At 41.6% G+C, this 21,517-nt stretch overlaps 2 protein-coding genes across 7 annotated transcripts; both read left to right on the top strand.

The window, feature by feature from the left end:
• Positions 1-72: 72 nt before the first annotated feature.
• Positions 73-12,927, top strand: MFN2 (mitofusin 2). Of its 3 annotated transcripts, none has more exons than XM_068658773.1 (19): positions 73-219; positions 371-518; positions 790-968; positions 1,674-1,809; positions 2,163-2,325; positions 2,865-2,989; positions 3,292-3,400; positions 3,498-3,605; positions 3,948-4,101; positions 4,341-4,408; positions 4,547-4,668; positions 4,995-5,121; positions 5,791-5,895; positions 6,475-6,577; positions 7,145-7,365; positions 7,528-7,677; positions 8,370-8,566; positions 8,955-9,089; positions 9,928-12,927. In XM_068658773.1, exons 3-19 carry the CDS (start codon positions 794-796, stop codon positions 9,995-9,997), a joined length of 2,268 nt encoding a protein of 755 aa, XP_068514874.1. In that variant the 5' UTR covers positions 73-219; positions 371-518; positions 790-793; the 3' UTR covers positions 9,998-12,927. The 3 variants fall into 3 exon arrangements, with proteins under 3 accessions (XP_068514874.1, XP_068514876.1, XP_068514875.1); XM_068658775.1 differs by having other exon boundaries at positions 371-587; XM_068658774.1 differs by lacking the exon at positions 73-219 and having other exon boundaries at positions 235-518.
• On the top strand, positions 12,834-21,221 carry MIIP (migration and invasion inhibitory protein). 4 transcript variants are annotated; one of them, XM_068658780.1, is made up of 10 exons: positions 12,834-12,972; positions 15,213-15,400; positions 15,942-16,412; positions 16,643-16,745; positions 17,215-17,326; positions 17,531-17,595; positions 18,059-18,188; positions 18,533-18,629; positions 19,486-19,593; positions 19,850-21,221. In XM_068658780.1, the coding sequence occupies exons 2-10, from the start codon at positions 15,230-15,232 to the stop codon at positions 20,018-20,020; spliced, it is 1,428 nt and encodes a 475-aa protein (XP_068514881.1). In that variant the 5' UTR covers positions 12,834-12,972; positions 15,213-15,229; the 3' UTR covers positions 20,021-21,221. The 4 variants fall into 4 exon arrangements, with proteins under 4 accessions (XP_068514881.1, XP_068514882.1, XP_068514879.1 ...); XM_068658781.1 differs by lacking the exon at positions 12,834-12,972 and adding an exon at positions 13,052-13,585 and having other exon boundaries at positions 16,646-16,745; XM_068658778.1 differs by lacking the exon at positions 12,834-12,972 and adding an exon at positions 13,059-13,585.
• The last annotated feature ends 296 nt before the right edge of the window (positions 21,222-21,517 follow it).

Genomic DNA, 21,517 nt, shown 5'->3' with positions numbered 1-21,517 from the left:
CGTCTCCCCGTGCTTTTCATTCCCTCAGGGGACGCGGAGCGGGCCCGCCCGCCTGCACCTCTGGCGACGCCCCGAGGTGTGGGGGAGCAGCGCCTCCAGCCTACACCTCCCGTCACGACCCGGGCTAGGGCCCGCCCGTCGCGGCCATGACGCGCGGGGCGCGCCCGGCGGCTGAGGCTGCGCGGGCAAGATGGCGGCCCCGGCCGAGCGGCGGTGAAGGTGAGAGGCGGGGCGGGGCTGCGGGGGGCGCCTCCTGTCAGGGGCTGCTTCCCGCCCGCTGCCGCGGCAGCGCTGAGGGGAGGCCGGTGGCGGCCGCCTCAGGGAGCGGAGCCGGGCTGCTCGGGGCTGAGCTCCTCGTCTGCTGCCGCAGGGACGGGCTGGGCTCCGCGTCGCCGGAGGAGCTGCGGGATCGAGGCCGGCCAGGGCGAGGGGAAGGCGGGAGAGCTGCGCTCGTTCGTGTTGCAGGAGGGCTGGAGCTGACCATGCCTGGCGTGTGAGGCGGGACCCTCATCCGGAAAGTAAGCGGGGCCAGGAGGAGCGGTGCTCTGCAGGGGGGGCTGGGGCCTCTCTGCTGGAAGGGAGGAAAGGTGACTCCTTTTGTTCCCGATATTTGAATAATTTATAATTGTGGAAAACTGAAAAAATCCTTCTTTAAAAGAAGATTTAGTCCTTAAAACGTTTGTCTGCCAAGTTCTTGTCAGGTGCCTACCCCCTGAATGTTGGACACTTGCATAGCTGTCAGCTGTGGGTGAGTTACCTTTATTTTCTGCATTTTTTTTTTCCCTATAGCGCAATGTCACTATTGTTTAATCGTTCCAAGTCAATAGTTGCAGTGAAGAAGGATAAAAGACACATGGCTGAGGTAAATGCTTCTCCGCTTAAACATTTTGTCACTGCAAAGAAGAAAATCAATGGTATTTTTGAACAGCTGGCTGCATACATCAATGAGAGCTCCTCGTTCCTGGAAGGTAAGCTGAACTCTTCCACTACGAGTCTGTAATGGTCTTTTGCCCACACATAATTCCCCCAGTCACTCACCAGAAAACCCTTATTTGGTTAAATGGCTCTGCTAGACCTGATTTCGTTCTTATTTATAAAGGCCTATCTCTTTATATGTCAATATTCATATGAAGGACAAAAAAAAAATTACTGACTGTGGATGAAGTATTCAGGTTTCATATTTTAAACCTGACATAAGTAGTTCATACCTGTTATGAAACTGAACTAGATAGTGAGCTGCTTTTTTGTTGTTGTTTGGGAGGGTTGTTTTTTTGTTTGTTTTAATGAACTTTGCCAGGCTCATTTGGTGTTTTGTGCCTGTAATCTTTACAGTGTTCTAGCCTGGACATGTCATTGCTAGTCATGTGGAACTTACACCAATAGTTGGCTCTACCAGCTTCACATGCAGAAGAATTTTTAAGAGTGCTGGGGTGTTTGAAGTGTTGGATGTGTTCTGTTCAAGGCAGTCCTAAGGATAAGAATGGTTATTAGATACGTAAAAAAGACCAGCTGATGCAAAATTGCCTCAGGGTGTAATTGTATGGTTTAAGATTACCCATGTGGTCTTCGGGACACATTAATATTTGGTTGTGTGTGTTACATTATGAGGAGATGTTTCATCCTATACTTAGATGACTTCTGGAATTCAGAGGCATGATATATTTTGATTTTAGAAACACACAAGAATGTCGAGCTTGATCCTGTCACCACAGAAGAGCAGGTACTGGAAGTCAAAGGCTATCTGTCAAAAGTCAGTGGCATTAGTGAAGTGCTGGCAAGGAGACACATGAAAGTGGCTTTTTTTGGAAGGTGAGTCACGTGCTTACGTTGCCTACGCTCCCTACTTGGTAATGCGATTTGCATTTTTGGGATCGAAGCCAGTAAAAAATATTTATAGAAGCACTAGCGCTTCTGCATGCAACGTGTAGCAGATGTCCCTGGTGCTAGTACTTTGTGAATTGGACACCAATATTGTGGAACGTAATCTATTAGGAAGAATTTTTAAAATAAAAAATAGAAAAGTTTTTCTGTAAGTTGCCTATGGCACCTAAATTGTTATTTCTGGAACTACTTTGGTTTAGAAAGATTGTTTTTTGTTACATCAAAATGAGTATACCTGAATCTTAGAAGCCCAGCTACACCATCCTGTGATCTCTCTCCAGGACAAGCAATGGAAAAAGCACGGTGATAAATGCTATGCTGTGGGACAAAGTCCTTCCTTCAGGAATTGGACACACCACTAATTGTTTCCTGCGTGTAGAAGGGACAGATGGACATGAGGCTTTCCTGCTTACTGAAGGCTCAGAGGAAAAGAAGAATGTTAAGGTACATTTCCCTTAAGCATAAAATAAAGGAGAAGAGCGCTGTCCCTATTTTAAGAGGTGCCAGAAAATGGAAAGAACAAGAAAATTAAATCACACTGAATACATTTTTCACAGTTAAGGATTTTAATTATTGAAGTAGCAGAGATTAGGAGCAGGATTTTTGATGTAGGAAGGGAGGAATGAAGGAAGCTATAAGACATTTTATGTGATAGATGACGTGCTGTAATTGTGAGTGATAACAGGGAGCTGAAATGATTCATTAAGTTCTTCTGAGCTCAGTATAACTGACCAAGGTTACAGCCTTCCTGATAGTTCCTCAGCCCTTCTTAACAGGAAACTTTCTCATAAACTCTTATTAGATGGTTGTTTTTTGACTGGGGAGACTCAAACAAGTTGTATGTGGAAAAAATCCCAGGGAGAAAAAAGATACAATGTTGGGTTTTATTGTTTTATATTAAATTGTGAACAACCATGAAGGAAGATAATTGTGTTAAAAAGTTTTAGCATCCGTTTGTTTTTTTTTTTTCCTGTTTTGAGTAGACAGTGAATCAGCTGGCTCACGCCCTTCATCAAGATGAGCTTCTGAATGCTGGCAGTCTAGTCAGCGTAATGTGGCCCAATTCCAAATGTCCTCTCTTAAAGGATGACCTGGTACTCATGGACAGGTGAGAATGTCTTTCTTTCCTTTCCTCTTTATCATAGATTTATTACATAGATGTATTCAAATATAAATTTAGCAAACATCAATGGAAGTGACCCTGTTCTCCTCTGTGACAGTGACCAAAGTCCTTTCCTGTAATTAACAGCCACAATTTCTCTTGATTAGTCTGCATCACCTCTGGACACTGTAGCTCAGACATGGGAAATGAATGCCCTGAATAGCTGGAGCACATTTCTTATGAACTTTTTAAATTATATGTTTAGTGTTTCTACAGCATAGTAACATCTCTTTTCTTTTTACTGCTAGCCCTGGCATTGATGTAACCACAGAGCTGGACAGCTGGATTGACAAGTTCTGTCTAGATGCTGATGTGTTTGTCCTGGTGGCAAATTCAGAATCAACGTTGATGCAAACTGTATGTTCAAATCCACTTGCTAGTTTTAAGTGAATTTGTCTAAAAGTTTAAAAGCTTAGACATATTAATGTAAGTGTTTTTGTTCCTTTTTGCATAGGAGAAACAATTCTTTCACAAGGTGAACGAACGTCTGTCTCGACCCAATATATTTATTTTAAATAACCGCTGGGATGCATCTGCCTCTGAACCGGAATACATGGAAGAGGTTTGTGGTGTATTTAAATTCCTCCTAGCTGCATGGACATTATAGGGTCTGCAGTTCGGGCTTTTACTACCATAGCTTGCAGACTAGAGGGAGTATAGCACAGCAGTCTGAACAAGACTCCTGAGATTTGTAAGAAGGAAATAAAGAACTTTCACTGGGGCATTTTGATGTTAGATGACCTGGATAACTTCTGGAGGATTTTATAAACAGCAAGAGTTATTATTATTACTGTTTTACGTTGGTAGCTTAGACCAGCAGAGGGCATCTGTGTACCTGATTTAACTTTGGAGGAGTATAAAGTGGGTTTAACTGCATGTAGAGTTTTTCCTGTTTATCCCTCAGGTACGTCGACAACACATGGAGCGGTGTACCAGTTTCCTGGTAGATGAGCTGGGTGTGGTGGATCGAGCACAGGCAGGGGATCGAATTTTCTTTGTGTCTGCAAAAGAAGTGCTGAATGCCAGGATTCAAAAGGCTCAAGGGATGCCAGAAGGAGGTAAAAATAGCTAACAGAGACTTTCAGTTTTCTTATAGGGAAGAAATGTAGAATTCCTTGTCCCAAAATGAGACAAAACTGCGGTGTGTCAAATTATTAAAAGAGCAGCCAAAAGCAAAGAGATGACTTAGCAACTCTTATGCATTGGCTCCAAGGTTAGGCTGGAGTATTTACTGATGTCAAACATCTTACTGCTTTCTCAAAATGTAAGTGGTTGTTTTGTACTTTTCTTCTCTCAGGTGGAGCACTGGCAGATGGGTTTCAAGTGAGAATGTTTGAGTTTCAGAACTTTGAGAGAAGATTTGAGGTGAGTGTTACATGTGCTAACTTTCTGTTTAGGCTTTTTTCCTGAAAGGCTGGGGACTAGAGGTTATAAACATGAGAAGGAGAAATGGTGTTAGTCTTTTTCTGCCTGCTGCTAATCTCGACTACCTCTTACATACAGGAATGTATCTCCCAGTCAGCAGTAAAGACAAAATTTGAGCAGCATACAGTGAGAGCAAAGCAGATTGCTGAAGATGTTCGTCTCATCATGGATTCTGTGCATATTGCTGCCCAGGAACAGCGGTGAGGAAATGCTGATGCTGGATACATGACTGAAGCTTGCATTCTGGGAGAAATTTAAGGGAATGTGAGCATTTAAAATACAAAGTGGAATACAGAGGGTTTAAGAGCAGGAAGGATGTGAACTAGTAGTCTTGCTTCTAGTGAATTGTGAAAGTATGGAGAGAGGAAAATCCTTTTTGGCCTGTATGCCATGTGTGTCTAATGTGTTATATATCCTGGCATACTTTGTTCTTGGGCAGGAGAATGTCTTTTGTCTCTGGAATTCGAAAGGTATCCACAGATAAGAAATGCACTTACTTGGCTTTTTGATGTGTCCTTGCCATCAGAGTTTACTGTCTGGAAATGCGAGAGGAGCGACAGGAACGTTTAGGTTTTATTGACAAACAGCTGGAGCTCCTTACTCAAGACTACAAACGGAAAATAAAACAGATCACAGAAGAAGTGGAGAGGCAGGTAAGGAGGAGTGACTGCTGAAGAGAAAAGATGGTCTGAACCAGCCACCAGTATGGTGGTAGAAATGCTCAGTGCTGACAAAGGTTTGAAGTAATAGGGGTGTGAGAGTTACAGATGGGAAGAGAGAGAATACTATCAGAAGAAGGGGATTTTTTTGTTTATTGTTTTGCTTTTTTTTCCTGGAGATAATAAAAGGAAAAGTATAATACGTGGGGACAACTTTCAGAGAGACTCATAAGATGCTTTAAACAAACAGTGAGATTAATGTTTGAATTATTGCTATTACATTTTGGCATTGAATGCTTCCTAAAATGATAAAACATTCCAGACAAGTTTCCTTGTTTCAGTCTTGAATAACAAGGTCAATTTTCTTGCAGTCAATAATAACACACCGTTTTAGCTCAATTATGAATATATAGAAAAAGCCTATTAATTTTTCACACATCCTATTTTGACTTTTTTTTCTGAATTGTTACACAAAGCATATTCTACGCCATCTTCTTTGCTAGTCATTGGTATTGCAGTTGGCAAACAATGGCAATGTGGTGCTGCAAAATCATAGTGTCGTGTTCAAGAGTGCTTTTTTCGAAGTGTATGCTTTAGCAGGGGTTTTCAGACTCTCCTTGGGGCACAACGTATAGTAACCATCCCATATGGCTGTTTCTGCAGGTATCAAATGCAATGGCAGAAGAAATCAGACGGCTTTCCGTGTTGGTAGATGAATACCAAGCAGATTTCCATCCATCTCAAGTAGTTCTGAAAGTTTACAAGAACGTAAGTGGTGGTTGGCTTAAGCAACCTTTAAGAAGCAGGCCTTTTTTTTTTTTTTTTTTTTTTTTTAATACTCATCAGGCTCTGAGTCAGTACTTAGGCCAGCTCTTTGAAATGCTTAACATTCTTCCAACTGAGAAGAGCTGAGCTTTTCATATTGTAAAATGTCATTTGTTCACATTTTCTTTTGCACTTGGACAGTTTTCTGGTTTTTTAAGTTTAAAGAAGGAAATCTTTTGGTGTTTTTCTGCTTTTTTTTTTGTTTGTTTGTTTTTTAAGCTAACTTAAGTGATAAGTGAATACATGTATGATGTATTGCATTGTATACATCAAACAGAACCTTTCCTAGTCTGCAGAGTATGTGAGCTTTCATGGTTTGTTTTTTTTCTCCTTCGCTAAAGAAAGAGGAAAAAAAAAACTGATGCTAGAGGACAGGGCAGACAGAATGCATGCTCCTCTTTTGGGAGTTTTGTTGGTTTTTGTTTTTTTTTTTTAACTGGTAAACTCTAGCACCTCTAACTTGCATCTTACCTATGTTTATTTAATCTCAATAACCTTTGTAACCCCTTTTTTGTTTGTCAGGAGCTACATAAACACATTGAGGAAGGTCTGGGCCGTAACATGTCAGATCGTTGCTCCAATGCAATCACAGCTTCTCTGCAGACAATGCAGCAAGAAATGATAGGTCAGTTCTGCAGGAAATGTTTCCCTTTCTTTTTTCTTTAACTGTAATACACAATAATTAGGTAGATGTTCTGGTTTTCTTTTTACTCTGATGGCTGATGTGCAGCAGCGTTGTCTTAGTTTCCAATGTGATTAGTAACAGTTATATTTAGAGGACTAGGTATTCCTGCTTTTCCCACACTGTGCCTGAATTTGTTCAGTGATTATATTAATTACTAAAGCAATCAGCTTAATCCATTGTGACTGAGAGAGCAACACTTCAGGAACTGGCCTTCAGATTCTGTTTTCCAAGCTATTGCTAAACTGCAAACTGCAGTTACTTGTAAGGATTTGGGAGCATCCATGGAAGGACTTCTGAGTTGATCTAAAGAACTAAGAATTGAATGATATTTTGTGATGTGGCTCTTGCTTTGCAACATGCTTGGCTTCCGGAAATTTAAATACTAACAAAAATAACTGCAGAGGATTGAATAACCAATAAGCACTCTGATTATGGAATACAAGTCCTTTTAATTCCTGTGAACTCAATCACCCATTTATTGTATGTGTTTATATTCTGTTCTCGCAGATGGCTTAAAACCCCTTCTCCCAGTCTCTTTGCGTGGCCAGATAGACATGTTAATTCCTCGACAGTGCTTCACGCTCAGCTACGATCTGAACTGTGATAAACTTTGTGCTGACTTCCAAGAAGACATAGAATTCCATTTCTCTCTTGGGTGGACGATGCTGGTGAACAGATTTTTGGGACCAAAGAATGGTCGTCGGGCCTTGATGGGCTATAATGACCAGGTGAGATACCTTGTTGGGTGGTCAGAGGTAGTTGTGATATTCGTAACTCCAGTGGTTGGTTGTTGCTGCCTTTCTAGTGGGAAGGGCAGTGTCTTGCATTCTTTTTTCCTGTACTTTGCTTTTATTTTTTAATTTTGTTTTTGTCCTTGCTTTTCAAATCAGGTTCAGCGCCCTTTGACACCAGCAAATCCTAGCCTGCCTCCTTTGCCTCAGGGTTCTATGACCCAGGAAGAGCTCATGGTGTCAATGGTCACTGGACTGGCCTCGTTAACTTCCCGAACTTCCATGGGGATCATCGTGGTTGGTGGAGTGGTGGGTTGACAATCTGAGAAGCGTTTATATAAATAACCTTGGCACTGACTTGAAAAGTAGTTGCACTGCTGAGTCTTGTAGATATTCCCAGTTCACAGATAATTAAATACTTTATCTTCCATGTGAGTGCAAATATTGAGCTTTTTTGCATATTAGTTCTGTTGGGAGTCATAGTTGTGAAGATAAAAAGCTTTCCAAGTATGTTATAAAAAATTAAAAATTATAAAAATTAAATAATCTTTGATATTCCTGTGAGAATAAAGGAAGAAATAGTATTTTTCCCATTGACAGAGGAATGGGAACAGGGGTTAAAGTTGAGGGGGAGGGAGAATGTTTTGAATCCAGAGTGTCTAGGGATAAACAATTCCTCAAAGGGAAAATGGTTTCCTAAAAATGTCTTTTTCTTCAGAAACAAGGATCTGTGAAATAGGCAAAGATCATTTGCATGTGTAATTGCAATTTAAATGTCCTGGAAAAGTTAACCCATTGGTATTCTTATGTTGTAGATAGGAAATCAGTAGTAAGCTATCTGACCAATGAAACTACTTGCAAGTCAGGGTTGTCTCTGGAGGTTTCTGGCTTATTTTCATGCGTCTAAAATACAAGTGCAGTGTTCTGCGCACCATTGTTAGGAGGCAGCACCATTCCTAGATGATGATTGTGTTACTTGCTTTTCCCTGTGCTTATTTTAGGTCTGGAAGGCTGTGGGTTGGAGACTGATTGCTCTCTCTTTTGGCCTTTATGGGCTTCTTTATGTATATGAGCGTCTCACCTGGACTACAAAAGCAAAGGAGAGAGCTTTCAAACGGCAGTTTGTGGAGTATGCTGGAGAGAAATTGCAGCTTATTGTCAGCTATACAGGTTCTAATTGCAGCCACCAAGTCCAACAGTGAGTTCCCTATATTCACCTAACTAAATTCTGTTGCATTTTTGTTGGTTTGTTTGTTTGTTTTTGTAGGATGATATTCCTTGTTAAAGTAAGATAAGTCTGCATATTGAACTTAATCTAAAAACGTATGACGTGTTCTAAGAGAACATTATGGGGTGTGGTTTTTTTTTTTTGAATAACCTGAGGTATTATGTGGGTGCAATATTAACCTTTAGTCTTAATGTACTTCAGTCTCTCAAATGTTAGGGCTCTGACTAACGTATTCTTGTGCAAAAGCGGAAAGATGTTTTCATCTGAGTCAGTATCATTACTGTCCATCAGAGGGGCTTATTCCTTGAATTCAGTGCTTGATCTTACTTTTCACTGTCCAACTATTTCTGTTTCATAGAGAGCTTGCCGGAACATTTGCTCATTTATGTCAGCAAGTGGATGTCACACGGGAGAATCTTGAGCAGGAAATTTCTGCTCTGAATAAAAAAATTGAAGTTTTGGATTCACTGCAGAGCAAAGCAAAACTGCTCAGGTGAGATATTCTTATTACATGTATACAGGCATCTGCATACAGCTGATTTTCCCGTGATTGTCCCATGATGTTCAGATTAGGACGTGTCTCTGAGTGTAGTTCTTCTTCTGTCATAGGTTTTGATGTGCAGATATCAACATCTTTCCATAACAAGTTGTGTTCCCTTTTAGTATTATATTTTAAAAAATTGCTACAGTATGTTAAAATGTCTGGCAAAGATATCAAAAACAATATTCTGCAGCCTCTAAATAGAAAGTCACTTAGATTCTTTGATGAGAGAGGATATTCTTGAGGTATTGGTGAGCAGTGCTTTTTGTTTTGCCTGATAGAAGAAGGAAAGATGCTAAGCTCAGGTACTGTCAACAGTCATTTAAATCTTTTATCTCATAAAAACACCTTTTCCTTCTTTCGTCTGGTTTGTGTGGAAGTAAAATTCCTTTCTGTTTACCAGACCATACAGCCCTCTACTTCTACAAACTCTTCAGGTTATGAAAATCATGTAAAGTCTCTCCCTTGCCATTGTACACAATTGAGTCTGACGTTTGACTTCACCCTGCAAAAGCTGTTGGGAAGAATTTTTCAACCATACCATACCTACACAAATATTAAGATCAATTTGAAGTTGTGGCCAAGATCTTGCTATGAACCTCAAAACTGGGGATTATTAGCTGGCTAGTGTTCCTGACCTGAAGGAGATGAGCAATGCTAGTAGCATTTTAGAATGGACCTCCTTGGCACTCCTCTCCACCCCTTACTGTTGACTAATCTTAGTCATGCTTCTTTCAGATTGGCTTGAGAAGAACTTTACTTGCCTAATAGAGATTTTTTGTCTTCACAGGAATAAAGCGGGTTGGCTTGACAGTGAACTTAACATGTTCACACATCAGTACTTGCAGCAAAGCAGATAGTGTGGGAAGAAGAGGAAAAACAACACCATTTCTTCCCTTCAGTGCTCTTTCAGTTACTGCAGAGAACGTGGTGGGTGATGGAATCCCTAAAGGGAGTGAGCAGAAATCTATCGCTATGTTTCCAGTTGCTGTGTGAACAGTAGGATTCTGCATCCTTGTTTTGTGTCCCACCTCTAAACACTAGCTGTTTATAACTCCCTTTTCCTGCTTGGGAGACCAGGCTACTTCAGAAGCAATGTGTGCTTCATACATTTACAGGGGGCTGCTAAAATCAAAATGAGGTTCAGTAACAGTCAAGTTTAAAAGCAAATGTTTATCAGGTTAAATGTTATTCTAACACATCTTTCTTTATGGCGTCATTCGTTTTATTACACTAAGACAGAGCTTTTGACTTCAAAGCCCCAAGTTTATGTATGTGACAAGCAGCTGTTTTTCTAAACAGTGATCTCATGCACACAAGTAATAGCAATTTCACAATACTTTTATAGCCCCTGGAAGCCTATCTCCTAGGTAGACCTTCCGTTATTGTAGAACATGGCAAAGAACCGCTGCACTGTTTCTCTTCATAGAAAGGTTTATTGCTGTCAGCATGTTTAAACCTGTGAACAAAACCTAGTTCTCTTCCAGAGCAAGACTGACCAAGATTTTGTTTTGGTACGTTTATTGTCTTTGGAGTTACTTTCTTCCTCTTCAAAGCTATTTAATAATGCAGTCTGACCCATTTCACATCATAGGTAAATAGTTTGCAACGTCATAGCTAGCTCCTGGGAAGGAGTTAGTGTTGATAATTTGGCAGCTTGTTGAGGAAGAAAATTAGGAATGAAAAAATGAGCCACTTGACAGAATGTAAATAACTGCTTTATAAGTTGATGAATGTGGGGGTTTTTTGGCATTGCACAGCTGTGTTTCTGGAAGCAGGCCTTTGGAATTCCATTACCATTATTTGGCCACGAGGGCAGCATGGGGATTACAAGCTGTAAGAGGTTATGCTTCATATAGAGTTCCCATATGATGTTACAGTCCTTGCAGTAATATGATTCGTTGTTTCTCTTCTGTTAAAAGTCTGAAGGTGGGAGACCTGTCCTTCCTATTTAATGCCAGGGTAAGAATGGGTTAAGTTTTTTAAGACATTTTTTATTTGCAAACGGATCAAATTGATTATTGAGTTCTGCCCTGAAGCAAATTAATTTTGAGTATAAAATTTGAGAATTATAAGGACTCGATTCTCTTTGTGTTGAAATTGGTAGAGGAGACATTCCCACTGATTTCACTAGTACCAGGATCAGGCTCCTATGTTGCAAAGCTTCTCCACTTGGTGGATCTGTATTTTACCATGTATTGGGTATGACCTGTATATTCCCCACAAAATGTCCCTCAGGAATCCAGAATCAGATCCTGTAATTAATTCTGAGGTTAGGGTCAACCAAAATCCGTTCAGTATCAAACATTAGAGAATATGAATTATCTGTGAGCAGGTCACAGCTCAATTCAGAACTATTAAGGTGTTTTTTGTTGTCGTTGCTGTATTGAGAGTAAGACTTTTCAATTGAAAATGTTGTCAGCTAGCCTTAGGACTTCTCATTTGTGCTCAGGTGTGAATGTATGTGCCTGTGACAAGTTCACCGCTTCATGTGAAGGTCCAGAGAAGAAGCTGCCTGATACTAGAGGGAGAAAAAATAGCAGAGTGTCAGTAAGTACTTCAGGCTGTTTAAAGATTAGCAGTAAGACTCGAAGTATCTTGGTTATGTAGCAGCTGGCAGTGAGACTCTGGTTAGGTCCCTGGAATGCAGACGGCAAACAAACATTTCACTTCCTGGGGACAGCTTTGAATGCAACCCAAACTGAAAAGCTGTTTTCATCAGAGGGCTCCTTATTGGCCTTGTTCAGTTTCCTCGGGCAGCTGCCAGTACACAAATATCAGAACTGAGAATGGGGAAGAGAAATTTGAGTCCTTGCCATTGGAAATGTGTTCTCTAGGCTTGAGGTGATGTATGCCAGAGTAAGTGGAATCATCCACTGTTATTCTGCTGTAGGTATTAGGTGAATAAATTCAGATCTTTAGTCTCCCAAGCTATTATGTATGCATTTCTAATAGGCAATGTACCGTGCTTTTGAGTGAAAACATTAAGCAGATCTCTGATACAACAGGAAATTGTCAATTTGAGGTAGAGGGTAGAACTACTCAGCAGCTCTAGACTACCTGAAGTGCTGATCTTGCCTTTGAAAGACGTGCTGCTACTATCTCTACAGCAGGCCTTTAGAGGAAATCTGATAAGTGATCTGATCTTCAAAGCCAGGGTCAGATTTGTAAACGGAAAGAGATTGATGGGTTCTTAGAATCTGGTGTCCTGCCCATGTGTGCGTTTCTGACACTGTTCGGATTTTGGTGATGTAGGCATTCTCACTGCAGGGGTGAAACCTAACCTATAGAACGGGGAAAGAACCACTTGAATTTTTTAAGAAGCAAAACTGCTAACAGGGGAGGGAAGTATTTTTTAAGTATGTGCATAACCCTTGACACTAGAAGCTGAGTGATCAAGAATCAAACTTTTAACAGAAAGACCTATGAGTTAGTTTCCTCTTAAACAAAATACAGCTGTACTTCTTTAATTCAGGTTGGTGGACGAAAGAACACTATTAGCAAGGAGATTATCTTCTGCTTGTCGTAAGGAATGATAAACTAATCTTTAGAAGAGGTAATTCCAAAAGCACTCTTCCCCCAAGCTCTTATTAAAGAACGTCAGCTAAATGCACTTTATCTTATTGCTGCTACTTACCTTCTGATTGTGTTATGTTGATGGAGCTCTTGGAAAATACTCTTACCAGTGAGTTTTCTCTTTGCTGTATTTAAGGTGATAAATTTGCATGAATTATTCCTGTATCAATGCTGTAAGCAATGGAAACCAAAATAAAAATGAATTGGAAAAATATTTCTTATGCTGTGTTCTGCATAACTTGATACAAAGTCTTCAAGTGTAAGTATGATACGTTCTGATGATGATGTGTTACTGTGTTGTAGTAAATTGTGTGTTCGATAGCGGCCTTTTATCTGCATTCATACTGTGAGAAGTTGAGAGGGATGGTACTGAAAGAGCTGACAGAAAGCTTGTGAGGTCCCTAAGTTATATAAAAATGTCAAAATTGAATCTTAAGTCCTTGACAATATCATAGGATGTAATGGCCAGCAACTACTGCATTAATAGAGTGAAAGGGCGGTGCTGAGGGAGTATTCTCAGCTGCCAGGTTGTGCTAAGACTGAAAAAGCCACTTCCAGTGCTAAGCTTTGCCTCCTAGCTTCCCTGGGACTTGGAATAGTTGGGCTGCCCAGGCACCGAGCCGTGAATCCGAGAGGAGCAGGGCTGGGGCTGCCTCCCCGTGCCCAGGGAGCTCCCTCAGGCCCTCTCCGGGGCCGGGGCGGGGCCGAGCTCTCCGCGCATGCCGGGAGCTGAGGCGCGGGCCCGGCCCCGTGTGGCGGCCGCGGGGCTGCGGGAACGGCCGGGCCGGGGCTGCCCGGGGGAAGCCCGGAGGCGGCTGGAGCCGGGCCCGGGGATCCCCCGGCCGCGGGATCGCCCCCGAGAGGCGGCACAGGTGGGCCCCGAAACGCGGAGCTGGTTGTGGGGGGGGAGCAGGGAGAGGTGACCGGCCCTTCTTCGGTGCCCGCCTCGCCTCTGGGAGGCGGGAGGGGAGTTTGTAACGCCCGGGGCTGCCTCTCCCGCTCCTTGTGGGTCTGGGAGAACCGAGCCTGCTCCGGAGCTGGCCTGGGAAGCTCTGCAGAGGTGTTGGACGTCTCCAAGATGCGGCTACTTAGTTCCCGAGGGATCTGTTGGTGTTTTACCTAGACAAACTGAGCTCCCATTCGCAAAGGAATCTCGCTCAGGCAATTTCATAAGCTCGAGCCCTCGGGGTAGAGCATAAAAAGCGAACGAGAGCTTCTTGTCGATTATGCTAAGAGTGGATCTCATCTGGTAAAACCCTCCCAGAAAGTCCCTTGACTAATGTTAATTTCTGAGTATTCGATTTCTGGTGAGCAATGGTGAGAGGGTGCCATTAGCTTTGCCCTGTCAGTGCTGTGAGAACTGTTCTGTTTAAATGCTCTCAAATAAATTCAGTGCCTCAAGACTGGTATTTCTATTTTATGTCCAGTTGTGCACTTTTCTTGTAACTAAGAGATGTGTTGTGGGTGGGTTTGGTTGGTAGCACTGCTCGTTGCTCCTCCCAGCACTGGTGTACGGTAGATGCTTTTGATTCCTTACGTCCAGTTGCCAAGGTAGCAGATGCAAAAACAAATCAGACAAGCTTTTAGAGGACTTAGGGATCCTTTGGTCGTAGAGAAGGTCACAGAGAGACACGTGGTTCTAATTTAGAACATAATTGATTATGTTAGACAAAGACCCTGTCTCTTCTTTTTTTAGTAAGAGACTTTCAGCAAATTTAGAGGACTTTATGACGTAAGCATCTTGAACAGCATGACAGAACAACCAAAATAAGTTCTATTTGTTTTGTTTTAAAGTCATTTTTTTACCCCTCTTCCAATAAAAGGGCAATAACCCTTAGTGATTAGTGTGTGGGACTGGAATTGTCAGAGCCCCAGTACTGTGTCATCACTGAGCCTTTTGAAGTCTTCCTGCCTGGGGAGTGTGGAAAACACTTGATTTAATATTTCTTTTGGCTGTAGTAAATAAATTCATATTTGCTATTCATATGGTGAAGTTGTTGTGATTGATGCTAACTGCACATTCATATGAATTTTGATGCTTAAGAAGATGATGAAAGGAGATTTATATATGGTTGTCCTAAATATCAGCCTCTGAATCAGATATCTCTCATTTGGCTTTTTGAAGTGACTTTTTCATGTTTACTGTTTCCCCCGTAAGAATTTCCTGCCTCTATTCAGTCAGCTACTGGTTTCTGGGTAGAAAACACTTGACATTACACGCAAGGGTTGGAGAGGTATGCAGTGATGCTTGTTCCTAGCGTAAAGAGTTTTCTTTAAAATCTTAAAAAGAGTTTTCTTTAAAAGTCTTTAAAAGATAAAGACTTATCTTTGAATGTTGGCTGATTTCTCAGGAGCAAACTCCTAGTATTCCAACACCTGTAAGGGATTTTTATGAAAAGTCTTCTGAAAGCACAATTACCCGTTGATTTTTTTTTTTCTGTACCTGGTTCTTTGCTTAATGCTTCCATTCATGTGGTTCACCCTTCTCTGGCTTTACAGGAAAACACATCCATAGGATGGAGTTAGAGCACCTGAGTAGGCTGCGTCAGGCCAACAAAGACCTTCTACAAAAGCTAAGAATGAAGCAGGAAGAGATGAGAAAACGTCTTCCCAGCAAGCCACTTATTCCAGCATCTCTTCATAACGTAGCAACCACAGAAGGATCTGTCCCCTTGCCCAAGAGAGAAGTATGTGCTGGGTCTGTGCTAAAAGTGCTGGGAAGCAAATGGGCCTTGTTTGGTAGGCAGTAGCTCTGCTTATAGAGCAGTGTGAACATGGAACAGCTGGTAGAACATGGAATATAGAGCTCGTTGGAAAAGTAGCTAGACTTCTGGGTTTTGTTTATCCTGTGGTCTCAAATATGTTCTTGTTGCAGTCTTCAAAGATCAGCTGCCGCCTAGTAAGTGTAGGTTTCTTAATGTAAGATAGGAAGGATTATCATGAGACATAATCCTTTACTTTCTTCTAAGCATAAAGCCTGAAAGTTTAGTAGCTTCTCAGCTTGGGAAGAAGCTGCATTTAGCTGTAAGCCAGCTGTAAACAATCCTTTTCTTTTCTTCTTCAAACACTTGATAGATGTCTCATGAATGATATTAAGACTTTAAGTTTTTCCCCTTGGGTATTTAAAGGGATGAACAGGCTGGATTGAGAAGCTGATTTTTCTTGTTGAGTACACTGTGCTCATAAAAAAGTGTTTGTAATCTGATGCAACATGTGATGTTCTTACAGAAGGAAAATCAAGTTGATGCTGTGTCTACTCAACATGATCCTGCAACGTTGGTGTCTGTGGAACCCAGAGCTTATGCAGCCAGAGCAGCCCTCTGTTCTTCACTCAAATGCAGCAGCAATGACAGAGCGGTGCAGCAACAAATGAAGGTGCAGGAATTAGTAAGTTTGGATTCCAGCTTTCCTGATAAAGAGAAAAATGTTATGCCTGTGTCCACAATTACTGCATGTGGTAGAGAAACCTGCAGAGTGGATAGGTATGGCCACGATCAAGAAAGTGCAGAGAACAAAACTTTGCTTCTGGGACATGGAGAGAACAAAAACCAGTCCGCTCTTCCACATGGTCTCAATGAGAAAAAACAACCGAAGGCTCACTTGGACCTACCACTGAACAATAAACAAAGTGAAGAGACCAGCAAGGGGCCCATAACCCCTAAGTCAGTCCTGCTGACATCTCAGTCCAAAGAGTGGAAGGTAAATGGTGAAACCAATGCTTGCTCCTTTTCATAAGTCAGTAGAAGGATGTGGGGAAGGGTCAGGAGAATACTGCTTACTCTGAGCAGATTACTAGTAGAGCTATAGATCTAGCTGTAAACTAAACCACAGTTGTCCCGTGTAAATACCTCCCAGTTATCTCCCAAGCTGTGCCTTTGAATGTCCTGCTAGATGTGTAAGAGGTCTTTATGAATTGTTTTTCTTCCCAGAAGGAAGCTGCTCATGTGACTTTTCAGTCTGAGCCTGAAGAATATGCCCTGCCTGTGAGTAGCTGGTCTGTGCGTCCATTCCTGGGCTATGACTGGATTGCAGGTGAATCTTAAACCTGAAGCAAAGCACTTGGCATGATGTGTAATATCGAGAGTTAAAACACAGGTTATCCTTCCTTTAAGTTTTGGTGTGACATAGCTACAGACATAAAGCCCATGGAGCCAGTCTCAGCAGAGGAGCTGTGGTTTGGTCAGTAGCTGTTGCTGCACTGTGACAGACGTGATATCTGCTTCCCTAGAATGGTGAAGTGGCAATGGTATGAGAATCCAGGCAGCAAATGACAAAGCTCAGTGGGGTCAGAGGAGACAGCAAGTAACCAAAATGAGTGAACGTAACAAGGAACCCAAATCACACCAGAAATGTCTGACGTGACATGATGGGGTGCTCTTCTCATTATCCACTTCAGTGCTCCAGACCTTTGGCTGGCTTGATCATTTTGCTCAGTGCTTGCTTTGGTGCTTTCTCAAAATCAGTAAAGCCTTGAACTTTTTTCTTTCCTTCACATTCTCAGGGCTCCTAGATACAGACTCTTCAGTAGCAGAAAAATCTGATCAATATTTTGCTGAGCTGCATGAGTTCCGACAGGCCAACAAAGAAGCATGTATCCACGAGCAGCCCCTGGAGTAAGTGGGTACAAGGAGAAGGGCTGAAGCGGCTATGTATCCCTTTAGAGTAATGAGAAGTATGGTCTAACTGCAGTGGAAAGTTGTAAGGGTGGCTCATCAGGCCTCTACCTCCCATCCTGGAATTTATGCTTGGAAAGGGTGGGGGCTGTTCAGAGGGCCTACACCCCTGTCACTAACTGATGTGTTTGTGTGTTTCTTTAGGCCCAAGGCTCTGGATTGCATAATTCCTGAACAAGAACAAGATTTGATAACCAGTTCCCATAAGTGTAAGATCAGATTTCTCCTAAGCGTAAGATCGGGTTTCTTCCTAATCCAATTTCTTTGAACAAACAACTAAGCATTCTTTACCTGTTGCTCTGAGTAAGCCCCACATCATGTGAGACAAGGAAAAATGTGTTGTTTTTCACTGTAATTTCTAATCCAGACTTGACTTCCTCCTCTGAAGAGACTTCTAAGCATCCTCTCTCAATCAGTGTCATCTTATTTTGTCAGGGTTTATTGTAATTGACTACAGTTCTATTTTTTGTTTGAGGGGGTTGACTTTTGGTTTTGCTTTTTAGGAACTTACTTGGGGGACAGGAAATGTAAATGGTATTTTAGGAAAAGCAGCTCTGTTTCTATAGCATGCACGTGTAGCACTGCGGTAGAACACTGCTTTATATTGTAAGTGTTGAGGAACCTTCTGACAAACTAGAAATGCTGTGATGGTTTCATTATTCTGTGTGGCAGGTGTTTACTGCTATCGATTAAACCAGCGCCTCTTCACTGTCCCTGTGGATTCAGAATCTGCCTGTCCCGTGTGTAAGATGCCACGTGCCCACCAGCCCGCAGAGACACTGGAAGAGCCAGCCTATGTCAGGTAGATGAACATGATTGCTTTGTAACATGCAGGACTCAAGGAGACGATGGGAAGAAAAAGCTGATCATGTGAGGGAGAAAAGAGCATCAAAATAGCTCCACAGAAGGATGCTGTTCTCGAGGCAGAGAAATCTCTTGCTTAAAAACTCCCTACAAATCTTTTCCACAAGCAGAAATAGTTGTGAAGCTGGTAAGAAATGCATGTTTATGAAGCTGGTGAGAAATGCCTTAATCCCTCGCCTTTGTCCATTTTTTGATTGACTTTGGATTTTGAGTGGAGAAAGCATGCAGATTTCCTCTGCCTTGTGGAAGGTGTAGGCAATTACTTTGTGTATGTGGTTGCAGGGTCAGCATTCCCAGGTCTACTCTTCTGCCTGCCTACAAACACAAAGCTCATCGCAGGAAAAGCTTTGAACCAGCAGACAGTCTAGCATTACCCTCGGTAAGTCACTGTCATCTTTCTGGTACTGATTGCACAGCCCAGGTTGAGCATTGTTGCGATACAAGAAGGAAAGAATTTAGGACTCTCATCCCTCTCATAGTTTGTACTAAAATTTCTGAATTGAATGGTCACTGGACTGTGTGTGGTGGTGAGTAAAGTTCTGATCTGGGTTGCTGACGTACCAAGAAAAGCTGTTGGCCCATGCTCCTGAGTTCATACCTTCATGTAACTGGTACAACTGTGAATGCTTTATGCTGAAGAAAAGGAAGTGCCGTGTAAAGCTGTATACTGCTGGGACATAATTCAGCTGCTCAATTTCAGGCATCGACCTTTCAACTAGAAGAACCATACCTCAGAGCACCTGTCTCTGTTAAAAGGCATTAAAGAGTCAAAAAGACAAGCTTATGTGAAGTATCTACGTGGTATAGAGATCAGGAATAACCGATAGTGGCAAGGTTGGATCTAAAACTGTTTTTGCAGAGTTGGTCCTGTATATCAGCCACTAAATAATGCTGCAGGCAGTGTTACTTATCAGACCCAGCACTGCCCTGGAGAACTACAGATAAGAAGTAGGAAGAAACCTAGCTTGAGGTTTGAGGCACTGGATGAGTCAGTTGAGACAAGTTCAGAGAGGTCAGGTGTTTGAGTTCAAAGAGCAGGAGATCGGTTTAGAAATAATTTAGCCAGCGGAAGATGGAAGAGGGGATAACTATGCAGTTTTGCGTAGAAGGCATTTCTTCTCTTTCTTTAGTGATACAAAACTCTTCAAAAATTAATTATTTAGCTTGCCAGTGTCTCCCTGTGGAGTATTTATCTAGAAAGTACTGCCATATAACATTCCTCTCTCTTCTCACAGCATTGCCTGGTTGGCTGGGAAAACATCATCCCTTCCAGTAACTCCACGCTCAGCAATTTGGATCTGCGAGCTTCAGTGGAAGAGAAGTCTTCTCACCATCCCCGTGTGGTAAGAATAGCTTTTAAACACTTCATGGAGACGTCATGAATCATACAGGTGGTGACTGCAATTCCATCTCTCTCAGGAGTATGATAATCATTGATGGCCGAGCAAAAGAAAATGTCTGGAAGAAAAAAAAAAAAAAAAGAAAACAGAACTGAGTAACAGCAGCACATAGACAGAAGCCTCTTCTGCTCCCCGGTCTTCAGCAAAATGGGAACACACTGGCATTCTTTGATTAACGATGTCTTCCTTTGGATTCCAGAACTTGGTGTCCAGAGTGTCAGGAGGAACCAGAACTGACCAGCTTCTAACCCTGAGCCGTTCAACACTCTTCAGATTTAGCAAGGCTTCTCAGCGGAGGGAGCAAAACAAATATGGACACTACAGAGTGGCTCCAAATTTAAATACAACTACCTCAACTGTGAACCACTGACTTGTTTGCCTTGGGGAAGAGGAGGAGGTGGGGAGTGGACAACTTAATTTGGTTAAAAATAAATCTTGAGTGAGAGATTTTTTTTTTTCTAATTTTCATAGTCCCGTGTCTCTGTGAGAATCCAATACACATATCTCAATGTACAAACCCTCATATATGTCTTTTCACTTTTCTTTTTGTGAATTTTGCAGCTACTTCTAAGCAGATGTGTGAACTTTCCTCCCTGGGGCTGCATAGAGAGCTGAGAACAGGAAAACTAGGAGAGCAATAGCAACAGATATGTATAGAGTTCACCTGCCACCTCGATTAAGTAAACCAGAAATGTAAGTTTAGCTTTGAATGCAAGGAATTAGTCTATGAATTGCCTGGTTCAGTGGGATGCATACAAATATGCTTATTTCCAAACACTTGAAACATGGCACGCAATTTCCTAGTGCCTTAGACTTGAGTTACTCAACAATTTAGTTAAAATAAAAAAATCCAGTCAATTTTCAGTTCAATCTCTATAGCTATAGGAGGGTGTATCACATCAGTGAAATATACCTGAAAAATGACAATAAAATAAAAGATTTTATTACTCAGAAAGCCAGAAGATGCCTTAAGATGTTTGCAAATTTTGCTTACCTCTGTTTTTGCAAGTTTTTTGGAGATCAGCCAAAAAACTTTGTGGAGTTTTAAAAACTATACCAAAACAAAGTGTATGACGTGGTATGATTTGTTTGAACTTCAGAAAATGATCTGACTTTCCTTATCTAAAAATGATTAGATGGGTGTCTTATTTTGTCTTCAATAAGCCTGAAACAGAAATTCCTGCCTTAAGAATTATGTGAGTTACTGTGAAAACTTTACTAGTAATTGCATTCAGAAGCCTTGGTTTAAATTTATTTCTGAGAGCTAACATGACAGAAGTTCTTTGGTTTACACCAGTGACGTTTTTGGCTTCTTGCTATTCAGTGTTATTTACTTATACGTTCAATAATTTATTTATAAATTAAACATGTGATTAGACTTTTTTAAGCAAGGAAGGAATTTTGCAAGTTTATGAAAACAATGTGAGACTGTTGGAATGGAAAGTGAACAGTGTGACTGATCAGTTTAGCTTTGGGTTGTATGTGTAGGGCAAAACAAATAGAATTGGTCACATTCTTTTAGTTTTTAAAAATTATTAATTTTAAAATAAAATGGAAATGTGCTATGAGTAGTTTGGGTGTGAATACATTAATGAATTATAGTGTAGTAAGAAGGTTTCGTCCAGTGGCTTTGTCCTGCAGCAAGTGCCCTGCATTCCAAGATACTATATAAGGAAGGAGGGTGGCTGAGATGGCACCTGAGGGTGGTTGTAAAGGAGTGCATCTATCTGCAGGCTGAAAATTTGTATTTATTTCATTCAGTGTTAAAGCAGCTTCTCTACTTGGATCATGGACTCTGCAGTAGCCTGAGCTGTGATGAAATCAGTGCTGGAATCTGCACTTCCGCAGGAGAGCAGAGGGTGGGAGT

This window comes from Anas acuta, chromosome 22, assembly GCF_963932015.1.
Source record: "Anas acuta chromosome 22, bAnaAcu1.1, whole genome shotgun sequence".
Lineage (NCBI taxonomy): Eukaryota > Metazoa > Chordata > Aves > Anseriformes > Anatidae > Anas > Anas acuta.
The sequence above is the reverse complement of the archived record's forward strand: the minus strand, read 5'-3'. Positions and strand labels throughout refer to the sequence as shown.

Coding starts and splice junctions, on each gene's coding strand:
- MFN2 (XM_068658773.1), top strand. CDS start 794: ATGTCACTATTGTTTAATCGTTCCAAGTCAATAGTTGCAGTGAAGAAG. Junction 4,409..4,546: donor ACTTTGAGAGAAGATTTGAG/GTGAGTGTTACA, acceptor TCTTACATACAG/GAATGTATCTCCCAGTCAGC. Junction 6,578..7,144: donor AATGCAGCAAGAAATGATAG/GTCAGTTCTGCA, acceptor CTGTTCTCGCAG/ATGGCTTAAAACCCCTTCTC.
- MIIP (XM_068658780.1), top strand. CDS start 15,230: ATGGAGTTAGAGCACCTGAGTAGGCTGCGTCAGGCCAACAAAGACCTT. Junction 16,413..16,642: donor CTCAGTCCAAAGAGTGGAAG/GTAAATGGTGAA, acceptor TTTTCTTCCCAG/AAGGAAGCTGCTCATGTGAC. Junction 17,596..18,058: donor GATAACCAGTTCCCATAAGT/GTAAGATCAGAT, acceptor TCTGTGTGGCAG/GTGTTTACTGCTATCGATTA.